Consider the following 21,025-nt stretch of genomic DNA (forward strand, 5'->3'; position numbering starts at 1 on the left):
AGATTATTTCTGTTCAGTTTTACTCGTCTTCTGTCAGCAACTTCCATTCTTTTTGCGACTATTAACTTGTTTATTTATTGTTTGCTATGGAGTTATCAACATTCAACACACTTGTGCTTCGCGTAATGTTGCTTGATGGTTATCCAAATGACGATATTTCACAGCACTTCTGAGCAGTCCTCCAAATAGGCTTAGTCCGACAGGGCAAGGGCGGGACTATAATGGAGAAGTTTGTAATAAGTGCGCGTTTTTGTTTTTTTTTTTTTCCATACCATGTTAGTCACTGATGAGTTTCTATACTTGTTATATATTCATCCTCTCAAAGAAAGAAGATTAAAAAAAATCACCTTCTTTGTGTATGCAATCAGCAGATCGGTTAAGTTTAAGCATCAGAACGTTACTGGGTTGATGGGTGAAGCATAAATGCATTTCATATTCCCCTTTGTCTGTGAGGGAAGTTCTTTGAGTGGAGTGTTATTGAGCTTTAAGCTCGCCCTGTGAAGGCAGTGAGGTTAGCTGTTTTCGACTAGACGTAGGATTGACTTGGGTCTTTTGTATTTGCAGCATTCTGCTTCATTGTAGTCTGAAACTTGCTGGATCAGCGGGTTTGGATGATTGCTTGTCTTGGTGAAGAACTTTTCTGCTAGATCACGAAGAAGGGAGGAGATGTAAGGAATGTTGACTTCTCTGTGGATTTGAGTTTCTAATAAACCAACGGGCATCCAGAATCACCCTCAGGCATTGGTTCTGTATTCTCTGCAATTTTTGAACGTTTGTGTCCGAGGTATGGCTCCATGCGGGGGGGGGGGATGCGTAAGTGATGACCGTGCGTATTATCATCTTGTAGATAAGTAACTTGTTTGCTTCTGCGGTTGATCATGAGGTAGAGTTGAGCAATTACTTTGGATGTCTTCGAGCCTATGTGTTTTATATGATTGCTGAATTGGAGTTTTTTTATCTAGTTACACTCCGACATATTTGACTTCTGTCTGTCATGGAACCTTGACTCCTAAGAGATGGATGTCCTCCTTGCTGTAGACCTTCTTTCTGGAAAATATAATGGCTGAGCTTTTTTTTTTTTTTTTGAAGTGGGGGGGGGTTACTTGGATCCTCCAGTCCGCTAGCAACTTCTCCAATATGTGAATACTGCTTTGAAGTCTTCTGATTGCCAGTTGGGGACTGAGAGAGCTTGCTAGTAGAGCAGTATCATCTGCATATAATATGCAGTGATGGTTGTACTTGGGTTTTATGGGATGTCAGCTACGTAGATTAAAAATAGAAGAGGGACCAAAAGTGAGCCCTGTGGCACACCTGCCAGATTTTGCGTCTGGATGATACAGTTTCATTTGCATATATCTGTCTTTGAGGTATGCATTGATTATTTTCATTAGCTTTATTGGTATAAATTTACGCAGCTAACTAATAAACTATGATTCAGGCCACATAGATCCACTATAGACCACATCATCACCATTAATAATATAGCAGAAAAATATTGGAAATACAACCTGTCCATATACAGTTGTTTTATAGATTTCAAGCAAGCCTTTGATTCAGTTAATAGAAACAAATTGATCACCATTTTAAAGAATGTAAGAATGGATTCGGATATTTTAACATTTATTACAAATTATTATGGAGACACTAAAGCTTTTTTTTAAAACGAACAACATTAAAACCAAGGATTTCAAAGTTGCGAAAGGTGTAATGCAGGGATGCCCTCTTTCGCCTCAACTCTATCATCTTCCTAGAAGAAGTCTGTAAAACCATAGCTGATGAACCAGGTGTAAAAATCAATGGCACTAACAGTAATCACATCAAATACGCTGATGATATCATTATCCTAGCATATTCTAAACCACAGTTAGAAAACACTATTAATATCTTAAATGACTCCTGTAAAACCTATGGTATGAAAATAAATCTTCATAAAACAAAAATAATGAAGATAGGTAGAGAAGAAGAAGAAGAAAATATTTCTATAAATCTCGAAAATCATCCATTGGAACAATTGAATAAATATGTTTATCTTGGCAGTCTCATTCTCAGTAACCTCAACAACATGGAAACAGTAAAACACAGGCTAAACCTTGGTTGGACCAGTATCTATCCCAATGGCTTTAACAGGCCTTTAAGGCCCACAGCCTTCCAAGCATGCTTGGATTTCGTAACCGAAATACGAGGATAGAATGGTCACTCCTATGCCTCAAGGTATTCTTGGCTGTATCTCTGTGTGTTCACGGGGCCGGTTTGCCTGCTTGCGGGAAGAAAAACCCCAGATAAACTAAGAGGGAAAAACCCTGCAGTCCACGCCCAAGACCTGCTAACTTGGCTATGGCTGAGGAAGATCCTTAAGCTCCTCACGTCTTCGACGGGAATCGAACCTAGGACATTCCTTCCCCAGGCATATGGTTGGACCAGTATGAATAAACTAAATAAAATATGGAAAAATAAAAAAATCCTAACAAGTCTAAAACTAAAATTATATAAAACAATTATCATCCCCTCAGCTACCTATGCTTCAGAAGCCTGGAGATTAACTCAACGGCCAATCAAGAAACTTCATGCATTTGAAATGAAATGCCTCAGAAAAATCCACAACACCCACTGGATGCAACACAAGACCAATGATCAAGTCAGAATGGAATTAAACTTCCCAGATGATATAATGGATATAACCATTAAGCATCAGTTGAGATGGTTTGGTCACATTCAGAGAATGGCCCCTCATAGATTGCCATATTTAGCTCTGAATGGATATATAGGAGGTAAAAGACCCCGAGGCAGACCAAGAAGATAAAGACCAACTTGGATAAAGTTGCTGCAAGAACATTCCCATTTGCCCAGCTATAGAGTCATGACCGAGATGGCCAAAGATCGCGATAAGTGGAGAATCTTTCTTCTTAGTAGACTCAACCAGTTACCAAGCGGATGAGATGATGATGAACCATCATCGTATATACATCTTTGTATATTTGACTATAAAATATAGATACATCCATAATGCCCTCTATTTTAATATATTGAATATACCTTCTTCTGATCTACAGTCTCGTAACCATTGGAAAGTCAAAAATATTTCATTTTGTGTTACGTTGGCAAAATAACGATTTGCAGGTTAAACTCTTAAAAAAGTCTAAATTGAAAACTATCGGTCATGTGTTTTACCTTCTAATCCTATTCCTGATTGTAAAATAAATAAACAAACAAACATAGAAGGAAAGGATTACCGAAAAAAAAAAAAAAGGATGGTTAGAAAGAAGAAGAAGTAAATATAAATCTGCGTGGTTGCACATATTTGGTAATGGATGGGGCAAGGCGCGAGACTTATTCCAAGTCGGCCATAATTGTTATGAAACTGAGGGGAGGAAGAGTAAACCTGGGGGGGGGGATAGAAGAAGAAGAAGCTATTATGAAGGTATTTCGGGAGCTATTAAAAAGATACACAGAACCCATTAAAAGCAGGTTGTAAAAAGATGTAAGGAGTTTGAGCCATGAAAGGGTTGCCATACAAAAGGGGTGGAAATTACCTGGGTTTTTGTGAACGTACAGAAAACGTGTGTTAAAATCAACAGCAAAGAATGAGACAGTTTTTAATCTCGTGGTGGCAACACGGAGCTCGAGCACACAACAAAAGGGTGCGCCAACTTCGTCAGAATAGAGGGGAAGAAATAGCAGACGCTTGGGGGGGTGGAACAGAAATGGGGAGGGGGTAGTAAAGAGGCCAGTTTTAACACGAGTTTTTTTTTCTTCGTTGTTCTTTCGTAACGGTGTCAGATGTAATGGCGTCTGCAATTTATCGGCTTTTATTCGTCCGTTAATTACCCCTGGTGGCAGGAATGGACATTACTGCTTGTATTAAAATCATGATGCTGGAAAAAAAAAAAACCATGTCTGCATTGTTACTTGTCCCGTTTTCTTTCATTAAAAGCACCCTCCCTAGGGCCATTTATCTGTGGGTGTCACAGGGAGTGGAGGCCGCATCAGCTCGACAGGATGATGGAGAATTTTCATTGAGACTTTTTGTTCTTATCAGACAATGTCATTATGCTTCTTAGACAGCGAAAGATTGTGACAGACTGTTGCTTCCCTCTTCTGTCTTTCACGGATCATTTTTCACTTCTTTCTGTCATTCGCTTTATTTATTCCTTCTCTTCCTTTTCTTTACGATCCTTCAATGAATAGCATTCGTGTGAATTCCTACGCTTCGTTTCGTATTCAACTCACGCGTGATTCAATTCTCATTAGAATCCAAAACAAAACACGAAATATAAATAAAGCATTCGAAAAGACCCTTTTGATATTCTCCAACGATCCTTATTTGAGAAAGTGCATTACGTTAAACTCACACGTCTCAAAGTTGACGCGAGCGCCCCCTACGATTCTGGAGTAATAAAAAGGAAGCATTGCTTGGCCTCATTATGTTTAAAATCGTCTATGGAATGCGTAATTTCCTTCATCAACGGCTTTTGAAACCTGCTTAATGATACGGTCGCATGTTGGTCTTAACCCACTTACACTTTTCTCTCATTCAACCGATTTTTAGTGGCACCTCTGCAACGATCTCTCTCTCTCTGTGTGTGTGAGATTCGCATAAAGATTCTTTTCTGGCTTCTATAGAAGAAGACCCCTGCTTTTAAGAGGAAGAATTGCATTAGTCGAGGTGCCTATAGAAGTTAGGCCGCATTTTATCATGAATAAACTCATCAATCTTCTTTTGAAAGACGCCATTTTTACCGCGATGTAGTCTTTTGAGAATCCACAAACGTTTGAAAGCCGACAGCCATAGGGCATGTGAACGGAAATGGCAAATCTCTCTCTGCTAAAACGGGAGTAATTATATCCGCATTTCCATCTTAGCTTCTTCTCACATTTGCAGTTTGCCTTTTAAGGAAGAGGGATTAAAGACGTAAAAAAAAATATATATTTTTTTAATTCCCCATTTAATGGTTAATGTTTCAAGACTGATGGGATAATAAGAATGCAATATTTAGAATGCCAAATTTCATCTTTTTTTAAAATAAAAAATAAAAGGTGTTTTATTATTAAATATTTTTATTTAATTTTAAAATTAACTATATAATAACTAATTTTTATTTTCAAATACTGTTTTTCAATTACAATAAAATAATAAATAATTTATTTATGTATTTTCCATCCGCAACCAAATTTCTCGAATTTGTAGTCCCCCCCCCCTCCACCTCCAATAAGACGCTTTTAATGTTTGGCTCGAACAGTAACCAGCAGATTAATGTTAACGAAATATGGTTCCTTATCCATATTTGGTTACTGTAAATTTCTGTTGCATTTTTAATTCATGTTTGTCTCATTTAACAGGATTTTTCTGTTTTTTAGAATTTTGTCCTTCAATACAGGAAAAAAAAAGAAGAAGGAAAATAATGCAATCCCTTGGGATATTGCATATTATTATAACCTCCGCTGTTACAACTAATATTCCATGCTTTTTTTTTTTTTGTGAGATAAGATATTTCCTGGAATTTTGAATATTATTCCAGCAAATTGGTGTGATGCTATTTATCCCTTTTTAAATAAAAAAACATTCAAACTTTTAATTACCGTATTTGCCGGCGTATAAGACGCATCGGCGTATGGGACGCACTCCCTTTTTTTGTACACATTTTTTAGGAAAAAACTGTATCACTGAATATTATAATGAATTTACAGGATTTCAAATATAAAGTAATAAGTAGGTCTACTTTCAACAAATACCTAATCTAACTAGGAAAGAGTACCCACCTTTTAATCGTCAAAACCCAGAAATTCATCTCCAGAGCTAACTGAAGAGACATTTGAAACCTCTTCTAAATCAGAATCTGAGTCCTCATACAACAAATTGTCCTCTGTACCATCCAGTGCATTACTAATTCCACACTTCTTAAATGATTTAACCACTGTCTCAGTTTTCACAGCGTCCCACGAAGCTTTGACCCACTCACAAACTTGCGAAATGCTAGGCCTCTTCCTTCTTCCTGATGGAGTAACCTCAAAATCTGAAGACTGCATCCAGCTGTTCCACTTCTCTTTCATAAATCCCTTAAATGGTTTATTAATACAAACATCTAAAGGTTGAAGCTGACTAGTTAGACCTCCTGGAATTACAACTAACCGACTTTTCAATTCCTTGAGTTTATTTGTAACATCGTCTGTTCTGTGAGAACGAAACTGATCCCATACTAGCATGGCAAGCTTCTTCAACAGTCCACCAGGGCGCCTAAACCAAATTTTATTTATCCATAACTTCATTCCTCCTCAATCCATCCAGCCTTTTGCGTGAACATGTACAAACACTCCTTTAAGCAGTTTTTCTTTGGGTAGCGTCTTCCTTTTAAAAATCAATAGTGGCGGCAATTTTGTCCCATCAGCACAGCAGGATAAAACAATCGTGTAGCGAGTTTTTTCGTGCCCCGAAGTTTTAATAGTAACACTTTTAGTACCCTTGGAATCTACAGTTTTGTTTGACGGCACATCAAAAGTCAGCGGAACCTCGTCCATGTTTCCTATTTGCGCAAGTTCAAAATTTTCTCGTTTCCTTGCGTTAATGACGAATCGATGAAATTCAATCATTTTTTCTTCATATTCGGCTCGCATCTTTTGTGATATTTTTGTTTTAGTCAGCATACATAGCTAGTTTCTCTCCATGAATCTTGACCATCATGATGTTGATTCAGTAAAGTTGGCGATCCCTCTGTTAGTGGCTATCGCTTGATGAATAATCATTTTTGTAGACACTGAAAGTCCTGCTTTTCTGTGGTCTAAAATCCAAGTATTCAGTTCTGCCTCAAGTTCTGGCCATTTTGCAGTTCCACTTCGTAGGTTATGTTTACCGTGAGTTGCTTTTTTTTAAATCCTCTTCCTGATTCCGCCAAGTTATCATTTTCTCAGTTGGGGGTGGTCCGAAATGCCTCTCTGCAGCCCTGTTTCCATGTTCTTTATCATACGCAATCACACGTAGCTTGTATGCAATATTGTAACAATGCCGACGTTTTTCAGCCATAATTTTCCAAGAAATTTAGAGAAAATTTAACGGCAGAAATTTATCACCGTTCACAACAGCGACAACAACTGGAAAGTTTAAACGAACAGGACACAGCTGTGATTATCGATGACAGCGCATGCGCATCCACTGAACTCACGTCAGTGTTTCTCAAAGTGTGGCACGCGTGACCCCCCGGGGGGGTACGCGTTCCGCACTTTGAAAGGTCTTCACGGGGTCCATGGCAATTTTCGGCTATGCATCATTAACGCATAGAATAACATTCAATGTTTCCGTGAAGTTCGAGATCGTAAAACGTTCCTATTGTATCACTGAATAAGGTACAGAGATCTGCAGGCTGTGCAATATGTTTCTCAACAAACAGTGCAATTAGAGACAACTGGGATAAAAACGGCACTAACTAATGGGTCTCATGTCCTCCCTCCCACAGAAAATGCTGTATGACTCAAGCAAAACCATAGGTTGCCGGTGCAACCTATGGTTTTGTTTGAGTGAACGTGTTAAAACGAAGAAATATATAGTGAATGTGTTTCAGATATTATATAAGGAATTCGGTTGAAGAGAATTAGCATTTCAACTCACCTGTCGGCTTGTCTTTGTCATTTAGTAGCACGATCTTTTGTTAATACCGCACCAATCATATGAACGCGGATGTCTGAAGTTTGAGAAACACTGCTCTACGTAACTGGGATGCTCTCGCACACACCGCAAGGAAACAAAGAAATCGCGTAACTCGGAATTTCCAGAAATGAAAAAAAAAAAAAAAACTGAGCATCGGCGTATAAGACGCACCCTGTTTTTCAGACCTATTTCCAAAGAAAAAAAGTGCGTCTCATACGCCTGCAAATACAGTATTTCTTTGTTTACTTAAAATATATTTTATTTTCTTTCGTTTTCATTAACTATTATAAATAGTTTATCAAAACTTTATAAGAATATAGCTCTCAGGAGGTCAACTCTTCCGCATCACGGGATTTACTTAAATAGGTTTTATAGATGATGTATAAAAAATAAACAATAAAAGCGTGATAATCAGAATAAAAATTTAGAGGAAAAAACCAACTAACAGAAGAAAATGATTACTTTTTAGAAAAATATTCTGGTTATCAGTGGTTTATTATACTTGCCAAGAAAGTATATTCTTATTTAGTTCTTTATCCAAATGTAAGGAAACAAAGTGTGCACCTGAAGAGTATCTTCACAACTAAACTACTTCTATATAGGAGAGAGGGAAACGAAATGTGCTTTGCATAAAGTTCAGTTAAGGATTAAATAAGAATGTAATTCCTTGTGAATTATAATTTTCTTTCTAAGTAAATAAAAATAAAATTCTATATATATATATTTTTTTTTTAAGTTCAGGATAATTTAATAATAGGTTTCTACACCTTTTTATTAATTAGATATAGAAAATATATGAAAATTATTGTGGTTATCTTTGAAGACATTAAAAATAAGTTTTTGTTTTTTTCAAAAAAAAAAAAAAAAAGACAATTCTGTGAAAGAAAAAATTAATTGTAGTCTATCATGTTCACTTTGGATTTATGGCTGTAGCAGCGATGGCCAATAAGGCCAATGTGTTATGTCTATAAAGTGCGCTTGATGAAATGCCAAGTCGATATTCTGTGAGGAATTATTTTACCGCCACGTGTTTGACTGGATAACACACCTTCAAGTGAAAAGCACTCATGAAGGTTCTTTGCATCTTTTGTAGCATGTAATTTAAGTACTGAATATTCAAAAAAACTGTGAAATTAACTGAAAACGAACTCAGTTTTGATTACAATTAACAGACATTGCACTTTATACTAAAATGCAAACAACTGAAGATGATCACATTTCGAACAAATTAGGAACTTCCATAAGATAAGGTTGAATTTCAGTTATTTGTGTAAAGTTCATATGAGCCTCCGTAGCTCAGTCGGTATAGACACAGTGGCCTAAAGACGAATTTTTAGGCCTAAATTAAGATAACAGTTGACCTTAAGAAAATGTTATTTTTTATTTATTTTGTAGGAAAATGTAACTCGACATCCCTCTGGCCAACTATCTTCGAAGTCTCATTTACTAATGAAGGGGGAGGGGGGGGGTTCATATGGTTTGTTTATTTCTTTTTAGTTTAGTTTCTCCGTAGGATTTCATATTTTTCGGATTGTTGCTAATTCTACTTTAAAAGTTTTTTTTTTTTTTTTTTTTTTTTTTTTTTTTTTAAGATAGTAACGGATTAGATGTTTCTGTTGTATTTCACTTCTGCCATGATTATCTTTGGACGGTTAGCAACACGACTTTCCTGTGCATGCGTTTACAGTTAACCAGAATTAGTAGGGAAAAGACCGGGGTTTGAAGTTGTTTGCTTCGGTGCTCCTGCTGACTCCTGACGTCATTTGGATGCAACCTATCATTAAAAATGTACTTCCTGTCTTCCCTTTTAGACTTTTCTCTCGCTAGATTTTCAAAGGTGTCACCGCAATATTTCTGTCGTGAAAGAACTGCATTAAGCCAGTGTCGATGGATTGTGATTAAATATTACTCCGAAATATTAATTGTGGACTAAAAAATGTATGTTGGAAATGGGAACGGAATTCTGTTTAAATAATTCACAGGAATCTTAATGAGTGTACACTTCTATAACTTTAGAATAATAAAAATGAGTTTATTTTCTTAATAGTTATGAAAAAAAAAACTTTAATAATTCAAACCGAGAATAGCTCTTTGGTAGTCTATCTTGAAGCTAATAAATAATAATAATAATAATAATAATAATAATAATAATAATAATAATAATAATAATAATGGCCTCTTTTATAGATCGCGGATGCTGATAAACTCATCTGTCATAGAATGGCACACATCATAACCAACAAGTGAATTTTATTCACCCCAGGAGAAAAAAAAAAAATACTAGTATAGACCCACCGTTGTAAACAGCGAATAATAATAAAAAGTGTAAGTCCAAAGCTACAAAACGGAACCAAGTGGTCTCACGAAAAGCAATTTCTCATTTCATTGGCCATATTCTCGTCATAATGAGTTTCCACATAGTTCTCTGTTTTCGAGGTTAATCAGATTCGGAATAACGCTGCCATGAATCGAATACCAGTAGTCGTGATGGTGGTTGGTGTCTAGAACACATCTGAACAGTCGGCGTCGTTGAAAACGCGATACCGATCGATGTCATCCCGTTTCAAACATTCCTAGTTCGGCAAATGTCCAGAAGCCCAACCAGAAGAGAATGCGTAATATACGGCATTCCTCGGTGATGGAAGCAGGAAGGGGGAGGAAACGCATCGTCTGTATGTACTATCCCCCCCCCCCCTTACCGGTCTGTGTCGAATGACGGAAGGGAGAAACTCGGCGATGGGGGGGTTTGTGAGGGAAAAGGAGGGTGACAGTAAGGTCACCGATGCGCTACCGCGCCGATCGCATGTAGAATTTTAAACACGAAAGAATAAAGCCACTTTTATGTTCTTTGGCGTCTTTTGCAGTTTATGATAATGTGATGAACCACGCCGGTGAAGATCCCTCTTTTTCCAGGCCTCCTCTTTCATCGTTTAGTTCGGTGCTGTTGTAACCTTGGCAGTGTTGTTCAGCTTACGGTGTTGACAATTTCGCCGTGTAACAGCTATGCAGGCAATTTAACTAATGTATTTGTTGCAGTTGTTGCTTGCGAGAGGTGTTTAAATTACGAAAAACCTCTCCTAAGAATCATTTAAAAAAACTACCTTTTCTGGTAGCTAAGCCTAAAATAAATATATTGGCTTAAGCCTACAATAAATGTATTAGGCCTATGCCTAACATAAGTAGCCAAACTTACGTTTATAAATTTATTTTATTTTATGCTTTATTTATTAACGGATTGTTATTATGTGATATTATCAGTTGCGCACCCAGTGGGAGGCAGGGGACCCGTGCCCCTGCTCCCCTCCCCCCCCCCAAAAAAAAAAGAAAAAGGAAAAAAACACTACAAAATTTTCCAAAAATCTTTTCCCAATTAAAATTAATTTTTTTATTTATGTTGTGTCTTGTATTCTATTTCTATACTACTTATGAATTAGCTCTCAGGAATCACGGTTACTGTGAACGCAAGGCGAACGAGGTAGTGCTCGGGTGGACCGAGCGTACTTCGTTTGGCCGAGCAGGGCCAGAAGAGATCACGGGTATCATGTATTGGCGATCATTGCAGATGCTGTCATAGGTCGTATGCAATGCGTAGTGTGTATTCTCAAATCATTTACTTAACTTTGCCCTCCTCCCCCTCCCAAGATTAAATCCTGAGTTTTTTTTTTTTTTTTTTTGGATGCAGTAAGTTTACAATAAATATATTTATCTTAAATCTATTGTTAAAAATTTTTTAGACACGTGGCGGAAGAACACACACACGCGTAATTTACAATCACAATACACTGGCCTCATAGCTCTCTTACAAAACGGACAAGTTAACCTTTAAGTCGCACACTTGACTTCTATTCCCAGATGCATTGTAGTTTTGTTTTCTTACTCTGCATAAATCCGTTAACACATGAAGAAACGTAATAAATAGTAAGAAAGAAAACAAAAATTGCATTTTTTTTTTTTTTTTTGAGATTATAAGTAGATTTTCTTTAAATTTCAGTTGTCAGTACTATTTAATGCACTTTTATTTCGTCATTCGCATTTCTCTTTACACATTGAAGAATACTCGACTCGAGAAAATAAGCAGAGAACTTTCTTACCACAAACTTCGGGGGAGTGTGGGGGGGGATGCATGACCACAGGGTGCCGCCATGTGCATTACATTAGGCTTCTACTTTTTTTATTTATTTTTTCCTTCATTTTCTCTGCCTATCCCGGAAATCCGAAAATACGACAGTTATTTCCGGCATTACTCTCTTTCTCTCTCTCTCTCTCTGTCGTACTATTACGTCACTGTCGTAATATCGTCTTACGAAGAGCAGCTGCAGGCGAAAGGATGAAAAGAAGAAAGGAGTGAATGGGACTGACAGTATTGAAAAAAAAAAAAAAAAACTAAGAGATGAAACCATACTCAGTTTTTTTTTTTTTTTTTTTTTTTTTTTTTTTTCCCTTGAAAATGATATTCGAGAGGAACAGTTTTGGTCGCCGGCATGAAATAATAACATCAGTCACAATAAAGGAATGTCTTGTTTGAATAAAAACTTCCTCATTTTTTTTTTATTTTTAATTTTATGCTAATTATGATGCCGTTTCATTGATGTTTATATGTCAATGTAATTTTAGTAATATATATTAAAGCATTGGATGAACTGATTGCAAATATTAAAATACAAAAAATCTTCGAAAGCAATTGAGATCATTTTAAAATAAAATTTTGTGTTTGTTGTCAAAATTAAATTTTAAAAAATCCCCCTCCCCCGTGAATTATATACACCATCTTGTTTTTTCCCTAATCACTAAGGATATCTTACGTTTTGTTTCATCATTATGATGTAGGATAACAATGACGCATCTAAACATTGATCCTCAGAAAAATAGCGGTGACTTTTAGTTTGAATAAAATTTTCGGATATTTGATTTTGAAAAGAGTGAGGCGAAAGGCCTCGTGCGTGTTTGCTCTACGTAATTGAAGAGTAATCCAAATACACACATATATTTGTGTTGCACACGATTTCGGAAATTGGGGATGTGAAGGTAGCGATAATAACGAGATTTTGGTGACTGTTGTCAGCCTCTTATATCTGTCATCCGCTTCTTTTCAGGGAAAAAAAAAACCCTATCTTAGAGGAAAATTCCAAGTTTACTGGCGGGGGGGGGATCCACGTTTGTTTATGAATGAACTTATCCTGTTTTCTTGTTATTTTTTTTAATTTTAGGTGAATTCCACTCACGTAAGGTTGTAACGCTATTGTACATTAGCGCACCGTAAACCCTTTTCTAAAGACCCAAACAGAACTTTCATCTCCCAATCAAAGACATTCATATATCGGATTCGAACTTCCGATTTCTTGTAATAAAAGAGCTACCGACCCGGTACCAAAACTATTAATCTCACAGAACAGATTCGAATCTAAATTTACAGATTACAATACACGACCAAAAAAGGATAATTCGTAATAATAATAATTAATAATAAAACTTATGTTAACAGCAGACTTGCCATCACATTGTATTAGCAAAGCTCATCGCAGTAAACAACATTCTTACTGTTTGAAAGTATTAGTGTAATCTCTAAAGTGATCTGCGACTTGACATTTGACTTTATATTCGATACGTGATGCATAACAGTTCACTTAATTCTTGCCTATATAAGCAGTCTTCGGAAACAAAAAGACAGAGACGTGGAAAATAAAATAACCACTCTAGCTACAGCCAGATTATTGCGAAATAGCATCCTATATATAGAACACAGAAAGTAAAAGTTATACAAAACCTGACAAAATACAAAATTTGTTAAAAGCTATATTCATTTGTTAATTAACATATCACTTAATTGATATATTAATAATAAAACTTCGTGAAATTATTCCGAAAGTAGGATTGGTAACCTGATATAATTTATGGTTTTTATTTCCATACTGTTTTGTTTATAATTAAATGAAATACAAACTGTAAAGGCATATTTAGTCGATGTTTTCTTCATTTGTTTTTTTCACCCTTCCTTACAGAGTAGTTCCACTGTATCACGATAGATGGCGCGTAAAGTAGTAGTGAGTGCCTGTAGATTAAACAAAGTGCTTCACTGTAAAGTAGTTTTCCGCAATAGTAGTTATCAAAAAAGCTCCCAGACTTTATACGAAAACCACACGAAGCCTACCGCTGTTTCTTATTGAGATGATGGATCGCGGCCGTCATTATGTTGTCCTAGATAGCGTTTTATAATAAAGACACTAATCCCCCCTATACACATATTTTGCTTTCTTGCAATCACGAAGGATTAAGAAACGTTTTTGGCTAGTCATTAACATGTCAAAAGACAAACCAGCGGCAGCAGCGACATCTATAATTAGCTGGGGCAGCAAAAAGTGCTTGTTATGCACCAGTTTGGATCTCGTAGCCATTAGCCAGCGAAAGAGAAAGAGCTTTATACACAAGATTTCATAAAGTAATTTAAACAAAGCGATATTTTAAACTCGAGTGAAGGCAATGTTCAGGCCAAAGAGATAAAGTTAACTGAGGGAGGGTGCTTGTAAGGCAACATTAATCCTTTGTCAAAATAAAGAAGAAAAACACGACGAGCGGAATGACAGAAAAATTCAGAAACAGTTCTGTGTTGCAATAGAAATACAAGTATCCCTCGATTAACGCGGTTAATTAATCCCTCGATGTTACCGCGTATATCAAAATCGCGTTAATCAAATCTAATAATCAATGGTAAAAATTACAATTCGTCCATGATCGATTACTGTATTAATAATTCGTTTTATGTGGTACTCTTTTAGTAAAGATAAAAAATGAATGCAAAGTAAATGTTTAATAAATGTTTGTACCTACATTAATTACCGCAATTTTTTTTATCAAAAGAAGTTATCAAGAGTCGTTTGAACAGTTTTAGTTTTTTTTCTTATTGGCATAAATTCTACGATAACAAGCAAAATGACTCTCCAGACGTCGGCAAACAAGCAATAAAACATAAAGAAAAACCACTGCAAATATAATCCATGATGGTACAAATTAAGTGGATATTGAATCCAACATTATTTCATAGCCAAATATAGAAACTACAAGAATTTCGTGCCGAATATATAGAAACTAAAAGTTTCGGCAGATGCAAGCATAAGCAGCCTTATGGGCAACTCGTAGTAAAGGCGGAGTAAGCTCCAGATCACTTTCCTTAGTATTTTCCATAATGAAAAGCACATCTCCTAGAGGAGGTGTATGATAAATAAACCTTTGGCTCTCTATTTCAGTAATACATGATGGTTTATTTATTTTCAGTACAATCTAGAAATTATTGAACAAAGAATAAAAAAATAAATAAATAAATAAACCATACCATAGCGACATCGGAGGTCGCGGTATCTCTCAGATACAATTTATTGTAAAATATCACAAACCAGCTACTCATGACCTCCAAGCTCTACACTGAATTGTGTAAGAAATTGATATTAAACATTTCGCATGTACATGTCAGATTAGCTGCGAGCTCCGCGTTAATCAAAACTCTTGCCGCGTATATCAAGGGATTGCCGCAATTAATTTCGCCGCGTTAATCAAATCCCGCATTAAGCAAGGGATACCTGTACTTCAAGGACACAAAAAGGGCAAAAGAAACCTTGATTTTCTCGTCATAAACACACTTATTAAAGACTAAATACCTCATTGTTATAAGCCTTTTTATTGTTTAAATCCAATTACAATTCATTTTTTATTTTTAAATCGATATTTTTAATTAATTCCTTATTTCTTTTAATTACTTCCTCTTTTCTTTTAATTAATTTCTTTCTTTTTTAATTAATTTCTTTCTTTTTTAATCAATTTCTTTCCTTGTTTTTTTTTCTTTTAATTAATTTCATTTTCTTCTTTTTTTTTTTTATTGTTTATACCAAGCATCGTTCATCCAAGTCAAATCCATTCGTTGTTTAAAACCGTCAACCAAGTTCATTGTCGAAATCAGTGAATGGGAATGGGATTCTTAAAACGCTCTCCGACATCAATTCTTAAGTCATTATCTTGTTTGGCCACGCTATAAAATCATAAAACAGAAAATAAAAATAAAATATAGAAATTAACTCGAAACATCGAAGATTGAACTTGCTTTTGCTCGACGGGGGTGTCATGTGGAATGCATTGGTTTTTGTTTACAACGTACCCATGGAGCCGCCCCCCCCACCCCATGAACTACGACGGTAAGGTCGTATTCGTAGAGCTGAAATGACAACTGCAGATACAATGATTCATATAAAACCGAACTAAAAAGTCCGTTATAGACTAGAACTAGCGACGCCAATTAGTCTAAGCACTTGTGAATTGCAAAGAAATTAAGGAAAGTCTCATGGAACGAAAACTTTGAGGTCGGTTCTATATGAATCATTCCATTCATTGTTACCCTCAGATTTGCTGTTTTTTTTTATTGTTTTAATGCATGTATTAAAATAACAGAAAAGTAACATTCTCACAATAAAATATCAATTTCATTTATATCCATTGTTTAAATGTATTGACATTGTTTCGTCTCCACTCTCTGTTTACATTTTTATTGTTAGAATTCCAAGTGATTGTTCGAAGCCATTTTAATTGTATAAAAAATTCATTTTTAGAACAACTCTATTTTTGATAAGCGTCTTTAATCTATTTTATTGATGTTTCCTACATTCAACACCTTCGTGGTCTCATTGAAGTTTATTTAAAGATTCATTTTCCAGTGTATTCGCGGACCGACAAGGAGAAACTGTAAGAAAGTGATCATTACCTTCTACAAATAGTTCCAAGTAAATTACTTCTAAATGGTTGGAAAGGTGTGGCTCCAGCAAACCGTGTGAGTAATCACTGTCTTGGGAAGGTTAATGTGATTGTAAGATGTTTCCTTTGCATGCCACGTATTCATTTGAAGACAAATCATCGTGTAAACATTATTTGGTAATTATATACAGTGATATTTAGTGTCTACCATTGCACTGTGATCACATGACAAACAGTTTGTTGGAATTCACTCGTTTACTAAAAATACACTTTAAAAAAATAATAATAAAATTATTTTTTAATCCATTTTTAAAAGTGCCTTCCCATGAAATTGCTTTTGTTATCTTCCAACTGCTGTCAGAAAAATGGACATTTTTAATCTCTGTGAAATATTACTGTGGTGGGTTCCCTACGAAGCACTGTTTCTGGTGAATATTGTTTGTCTTCGTCAAAGAGTTTGAAGTTCGAGAGAATAAAAAAAAAAAAAAAAAAAGTATTTACCTTGTAAAATGTTTTTCATTTTTCTGATGGCTAGCAGATGAAACTGGAACGTGCTAACAATGAAAACAATTTAGATTTCAAAGGTTTTTATCCTATAAAATGTTTTTTCATTGTTCAGATAAGAAACTATGAAAAGTAAATGTTCTAACAATTGCATTTAATAACAATATACATATTGTTGTTAAATGTAATAGTAGAGATAGGTCTATACATTTCATTTTTATTGAGTTAAAATCGTAAGGTTGTACATTTCATTTACATTTAGTTGTAAATTCTGATTTGTGCATTTCGTTTGGATTGAGTTGTAAATTTCAATTCATTTCATTTGCATTCAGTTGAAATCCTAATTAGAAATAAAAACAGAAACTGACACATTTTTTTCTCACTATAAAAATATTGTTTTACTGTCCGCTGTTAGGATACACAATTTCTTGCAGTAGTGGTTTTGCTACTGTTCACTGCTATCAGAAGCAATGGGAAGAAGGGGGAGGGAAGATGTCGATTTGTATTAACATTTGCAAACGGACTGTCCTAGGATGCTATTGTTCAATGCGGATGAGTCATTTGGCCGTAAATACAGAACTAACAATCCAAAAAGAGAAATATTTTGATACAAAATAACACGAAAACTCATCTAACTTAGCCACCAGGAAGCACAGTTCAACCTCCACAGTCTGTTTCTTTCCTAAAAGGTTGTTACCAACCGCATTTCGATTTGATTTTCACGCACACACACACCGAACAATGGTTACACCCGAGAGTGGTAACCAGAACAGAAGCTTTTTTTAATCAGAACACTCCACGTTACCTACATACGATGTTATCCGCTTGGCAGTGACCCTCGGGAGGGGAGAGAAATAATCGTCCGTTTTTACATGCACACAGTTGATAAATGCCCGGATAGGAAAGCGAACGCTCTCTGGCTAACGGAATGGCGACGGGGATATTTTTCAGTTCTATTTTGTCCGAATCGAGGCAGATCTGAAAGAGAAAGCGATGGAGAGTTATTAGCTTTCGTTAAACTATAAACAACAAATAAGAACATTAATAATCACCGGAAGTGAAGTAATTGTGTACTTCGCTTCCATCACCCTAAGCGTGACGTCATCCTACTAAGCAGCTGGTGGTGGGTGGAGAGGGATGTTAGCCACCCACAAGGAGAATATTTTACGATTGTTTTGTCCAAAATACTTTTTTTTTTTTTTTTGCCTGAAAAGAAGCGTCAGAGATGTCACACATACTACTTTTAAACTCTTTTGAATATCTCTCAGGAAATTTCGTTTATTTTTTATAAAATGAAAATATAATATATTTTTTATTTAAAATAAATTTTATTTTTTAATTATATTTTAAAGATTTTAGTAATTAAATTTTATATCTTTAAAATATAATACAACTTTAAAAATTTTAAATGACAATATTTAATTAACTAATAGCAAGTAATGAATGTAAGAACTCCGTGTGGTGGCCGGGCTAAGAATAGCGCCGCCGCTGTAACCCATGTATGTCGTAAAAGGCGACTAAAATGGACGCAGAGTTTTCAGAGTTTCGCTCTCTTAGGTTTCTTCCGAAATTTTGCTCCCGGTGAGGGAGGCTTAGATTTCGGGGGGTTTGCCATGAGAGATCATTTTGAGTCTCTGGTGAGGGCGTGACCCGTGTGGGGGGGTCTTGTCGTTGGACGCTTTTCCCTAGAATATGAGTGGCTCTGCTCGGTAGTAGGGTGAGCCTGTCACTGAGTGGGCCAACGCTGAGTTGAACGATCTTTCGGCCACTATCGAGTGGTCTAGAGATCGTTCTAATTTTTAAACAGGGCTTTACTTCACCGCTGTAACCCATGCATGTCGTAAGTGGCGACTAAAATGGGATGCAGAGTTTCGCTCTCTTAGTTTTCTTCCGGAATTTTGCTCTCTGTGAGAGAGGGGGAGGCTTAGATTTCGGGGGATTTGCCCCGAGAGAGCATTTTGAGTATCTTGTTTGAGCAGTTTGTTTTCCCTAGAATATGAGCGGTTCTTCTCAGTGGCGGGGGGGGGGGGGTCACTGAGTGGAACCAACGCTGAGTTGAACGATCTTTTGGTCCCTATGGAGAGCGATCCAGGGATCGTTCTAATTTTTAGAAAGTGCTTTACTTAAAAATCACCACTGTAAAATATACTAACATAAAAACGTATTTTTATATAATTATTCGTGTGTATATAGCTGTCGTGCTTTCTTGTTAAAATTCAGTCATTTTAGTGATATTTTTCAGCACTACAAACCATTCTGACGTCTTTTAGTGCTTTGTTGTAATATGCGACAGAAAAGATTTATTAATAATATGGTTCAAGCGTCAAAAATTCGTTTCCTATAAGCGACTACGTCATTAAATATTGAAAATCATCATTCCATTTATCGTATTGTTTTGCAATTCATTACTAGAAAACGCATTCCCATCAGATTCCAGAAATATTACGAGTAATAATTCACAGCTACGAGAGGCAGGTTTTAGTACTGGAAGCTCTGAATTGATTAGCTTGAGCGAAAATTGCAACAGCGAAATGCTAAATCATAGTCATAAGTACTTCATCTTTTCTCATGCTATATTGCTGTTCTCATTTCCCTCATCTTAGACACATACCCAAGGAAATAGCTAGAACGTATAAGAAAATGCAAATTGAGGTCATAATTTTTTTTTTTTTTTTTAGATTTATCTCCCAAATAGCAAAAAACAATCCTTACCGTTCCTTCTTTTGATTGAAGCTTTAGGTCCTTTAAACTGGTAGCGCTAATATCTCCCGCCCTGGACTCGACACTGACGCCTTTTGGGGCTTTGACGTGAAGGGTACGGGCAGGCGACTCTAATCTGGAATATAATAATAATAATAATAATCAGAGTAATAGGAGTTACAGAAGAGGAAAGGAAATCAAAACAGAATTCTCTGTGTGTGTGTGTGCGTGCGCGCGCGCGCTTGAATATGAAAGACTTCAGTTCACTTTTGTAGATTATTTGAAGTGAGGTTTCATTTACTAGTCTTCTTCTAAGATGGTGGAATGATTATCTTATTGAAATTCGTTCGTTTTTTTTTTATTTTTATTTTATGGACTTTTGTCCATAAAAAAAAAATTCAATCTCAGTCAATCCATAAAAGATAAGTCCATCTCCATCTCAGAACCATAACTAATCAGTAAGCAGTGCGGGAGGGAAACACACACACACACACACACACACACACAGAGAGAGAGAGAGAGAGAGAGAGAGAGAGAAATTGTCATACCTGAGTTGATGGAAGGGTTCGGCTGTGACAAGACGAGTCTGGACTGAGCCTTTAAACTGTACACCACCCTCTCCTGTAAAATATAACAAATTTGCTTTTCGAAAGATAATATACATAAATTACACAAATAAAATGCACTAAAATCAAACTTTTTTACTCATCCTCTATAATAATTCTAGTAAACATAGTTAAAAAGCAGTGTTTTAAATTAGATTAAAAGCATTTCTATTCAATGCATATTTTTGTGATAAACAATATCAATAAAATGTAATATTTATTTCGTGTACTTTATTTATCCTCACCAATGTCCCCCAAAAGATTTGTGTGTGCGTATTGACTACATTTTTTGTATGCTAAGATGAGCCCATGTTCAATTACAACACCAGTCACTAGACTAGATGAATAGTGTAGCGCATGCGCATTAATATCATCTTTGTACCCAGTTCGCAAAATTTACATTTTTTTTTTTTTTGCAGTTGCGTCATAGTAGCCTCCAACCAGTGAAAAAAAAAACTGAGAATAAAAGTCTTTATGACCATAAGGGAACTGTAAACTAGTTACTTTATATGTGGACTACAAGTTACCAATATTCTTTAATTATTTTATAAAATATATATGTAATTATAATGAAAGATATATATTCTTAATTTATGAATTAAATTCTAAATATTATAACATAAAATTTCTAAAATTTTGAAAAGAATAAATACACCTGTATAATTTTACTATTATAATGTTACAATTAATTTATGACAAATATCCCGTGCCGCTGCTAGCCTGACTGTGTGGTGTTAGTCTAATTAGTGTGATAAAGGCTGTAATATAATAATATTTTTTAAACGCTCAAACCACCTAGCACTAACGTACGTTGAATTCTTCATGTTTCCATACTGATGGCCCTTTC

General features: G+C 35.7%; 1 protein-coding gene across 1 annotated transcript in view; it reads right to left on the minus strand.

Annotated features, from left to right (window-relative positions):
- Nucleotides 1-17,157: 17,157 nt before the first annotated feature.
- Nucleotides 17,158-21,025, minus strand: part of LOC150105683 (zeta-sarcoglycan-like) — a 96,020-nt gene continuing 92,152 nt past the window's right edge. Inside the window, exons 6-8 of the mRNA XM_090395009.1 lie at nucleotides 20,122-20,194; nucleotides 19,586-19,709; nucleotides 17,158-17,851 (exon numbers count right to left, since the gene is read on the minus strand). Of these exons, the coding sequence (XP_090251135.1) occupies nucleotides 17,675-17,851; nucleotides 19,586-19,709; nucleotides 20,122-20,194 (374 nt within the window). The 3' untranslated portion in view covers nucleotides 17,158-17,674. The remainder of the gene's footprint in view (nucleotides 17,852-19,585; nucleotides 19,710-20,121; nucleotides 20,195-21,025) is intronic.

This window comes from Typopeltis vanoorti, chromosome 6, assembly GCF_054136105.1.
Source record: "Typopeltis vanoorti isolate ZY-2024b chromosome 6, IOZ_Tvanoo_1.0, whole genome shotgun sequence".
NCBI classification, from domain to species: Eukaryota; Metazoa; Arthropoda; class Arachnida; order Uropygi; family Thelyphonidae; genus Typopeltis; species Typopeltis vanoorti.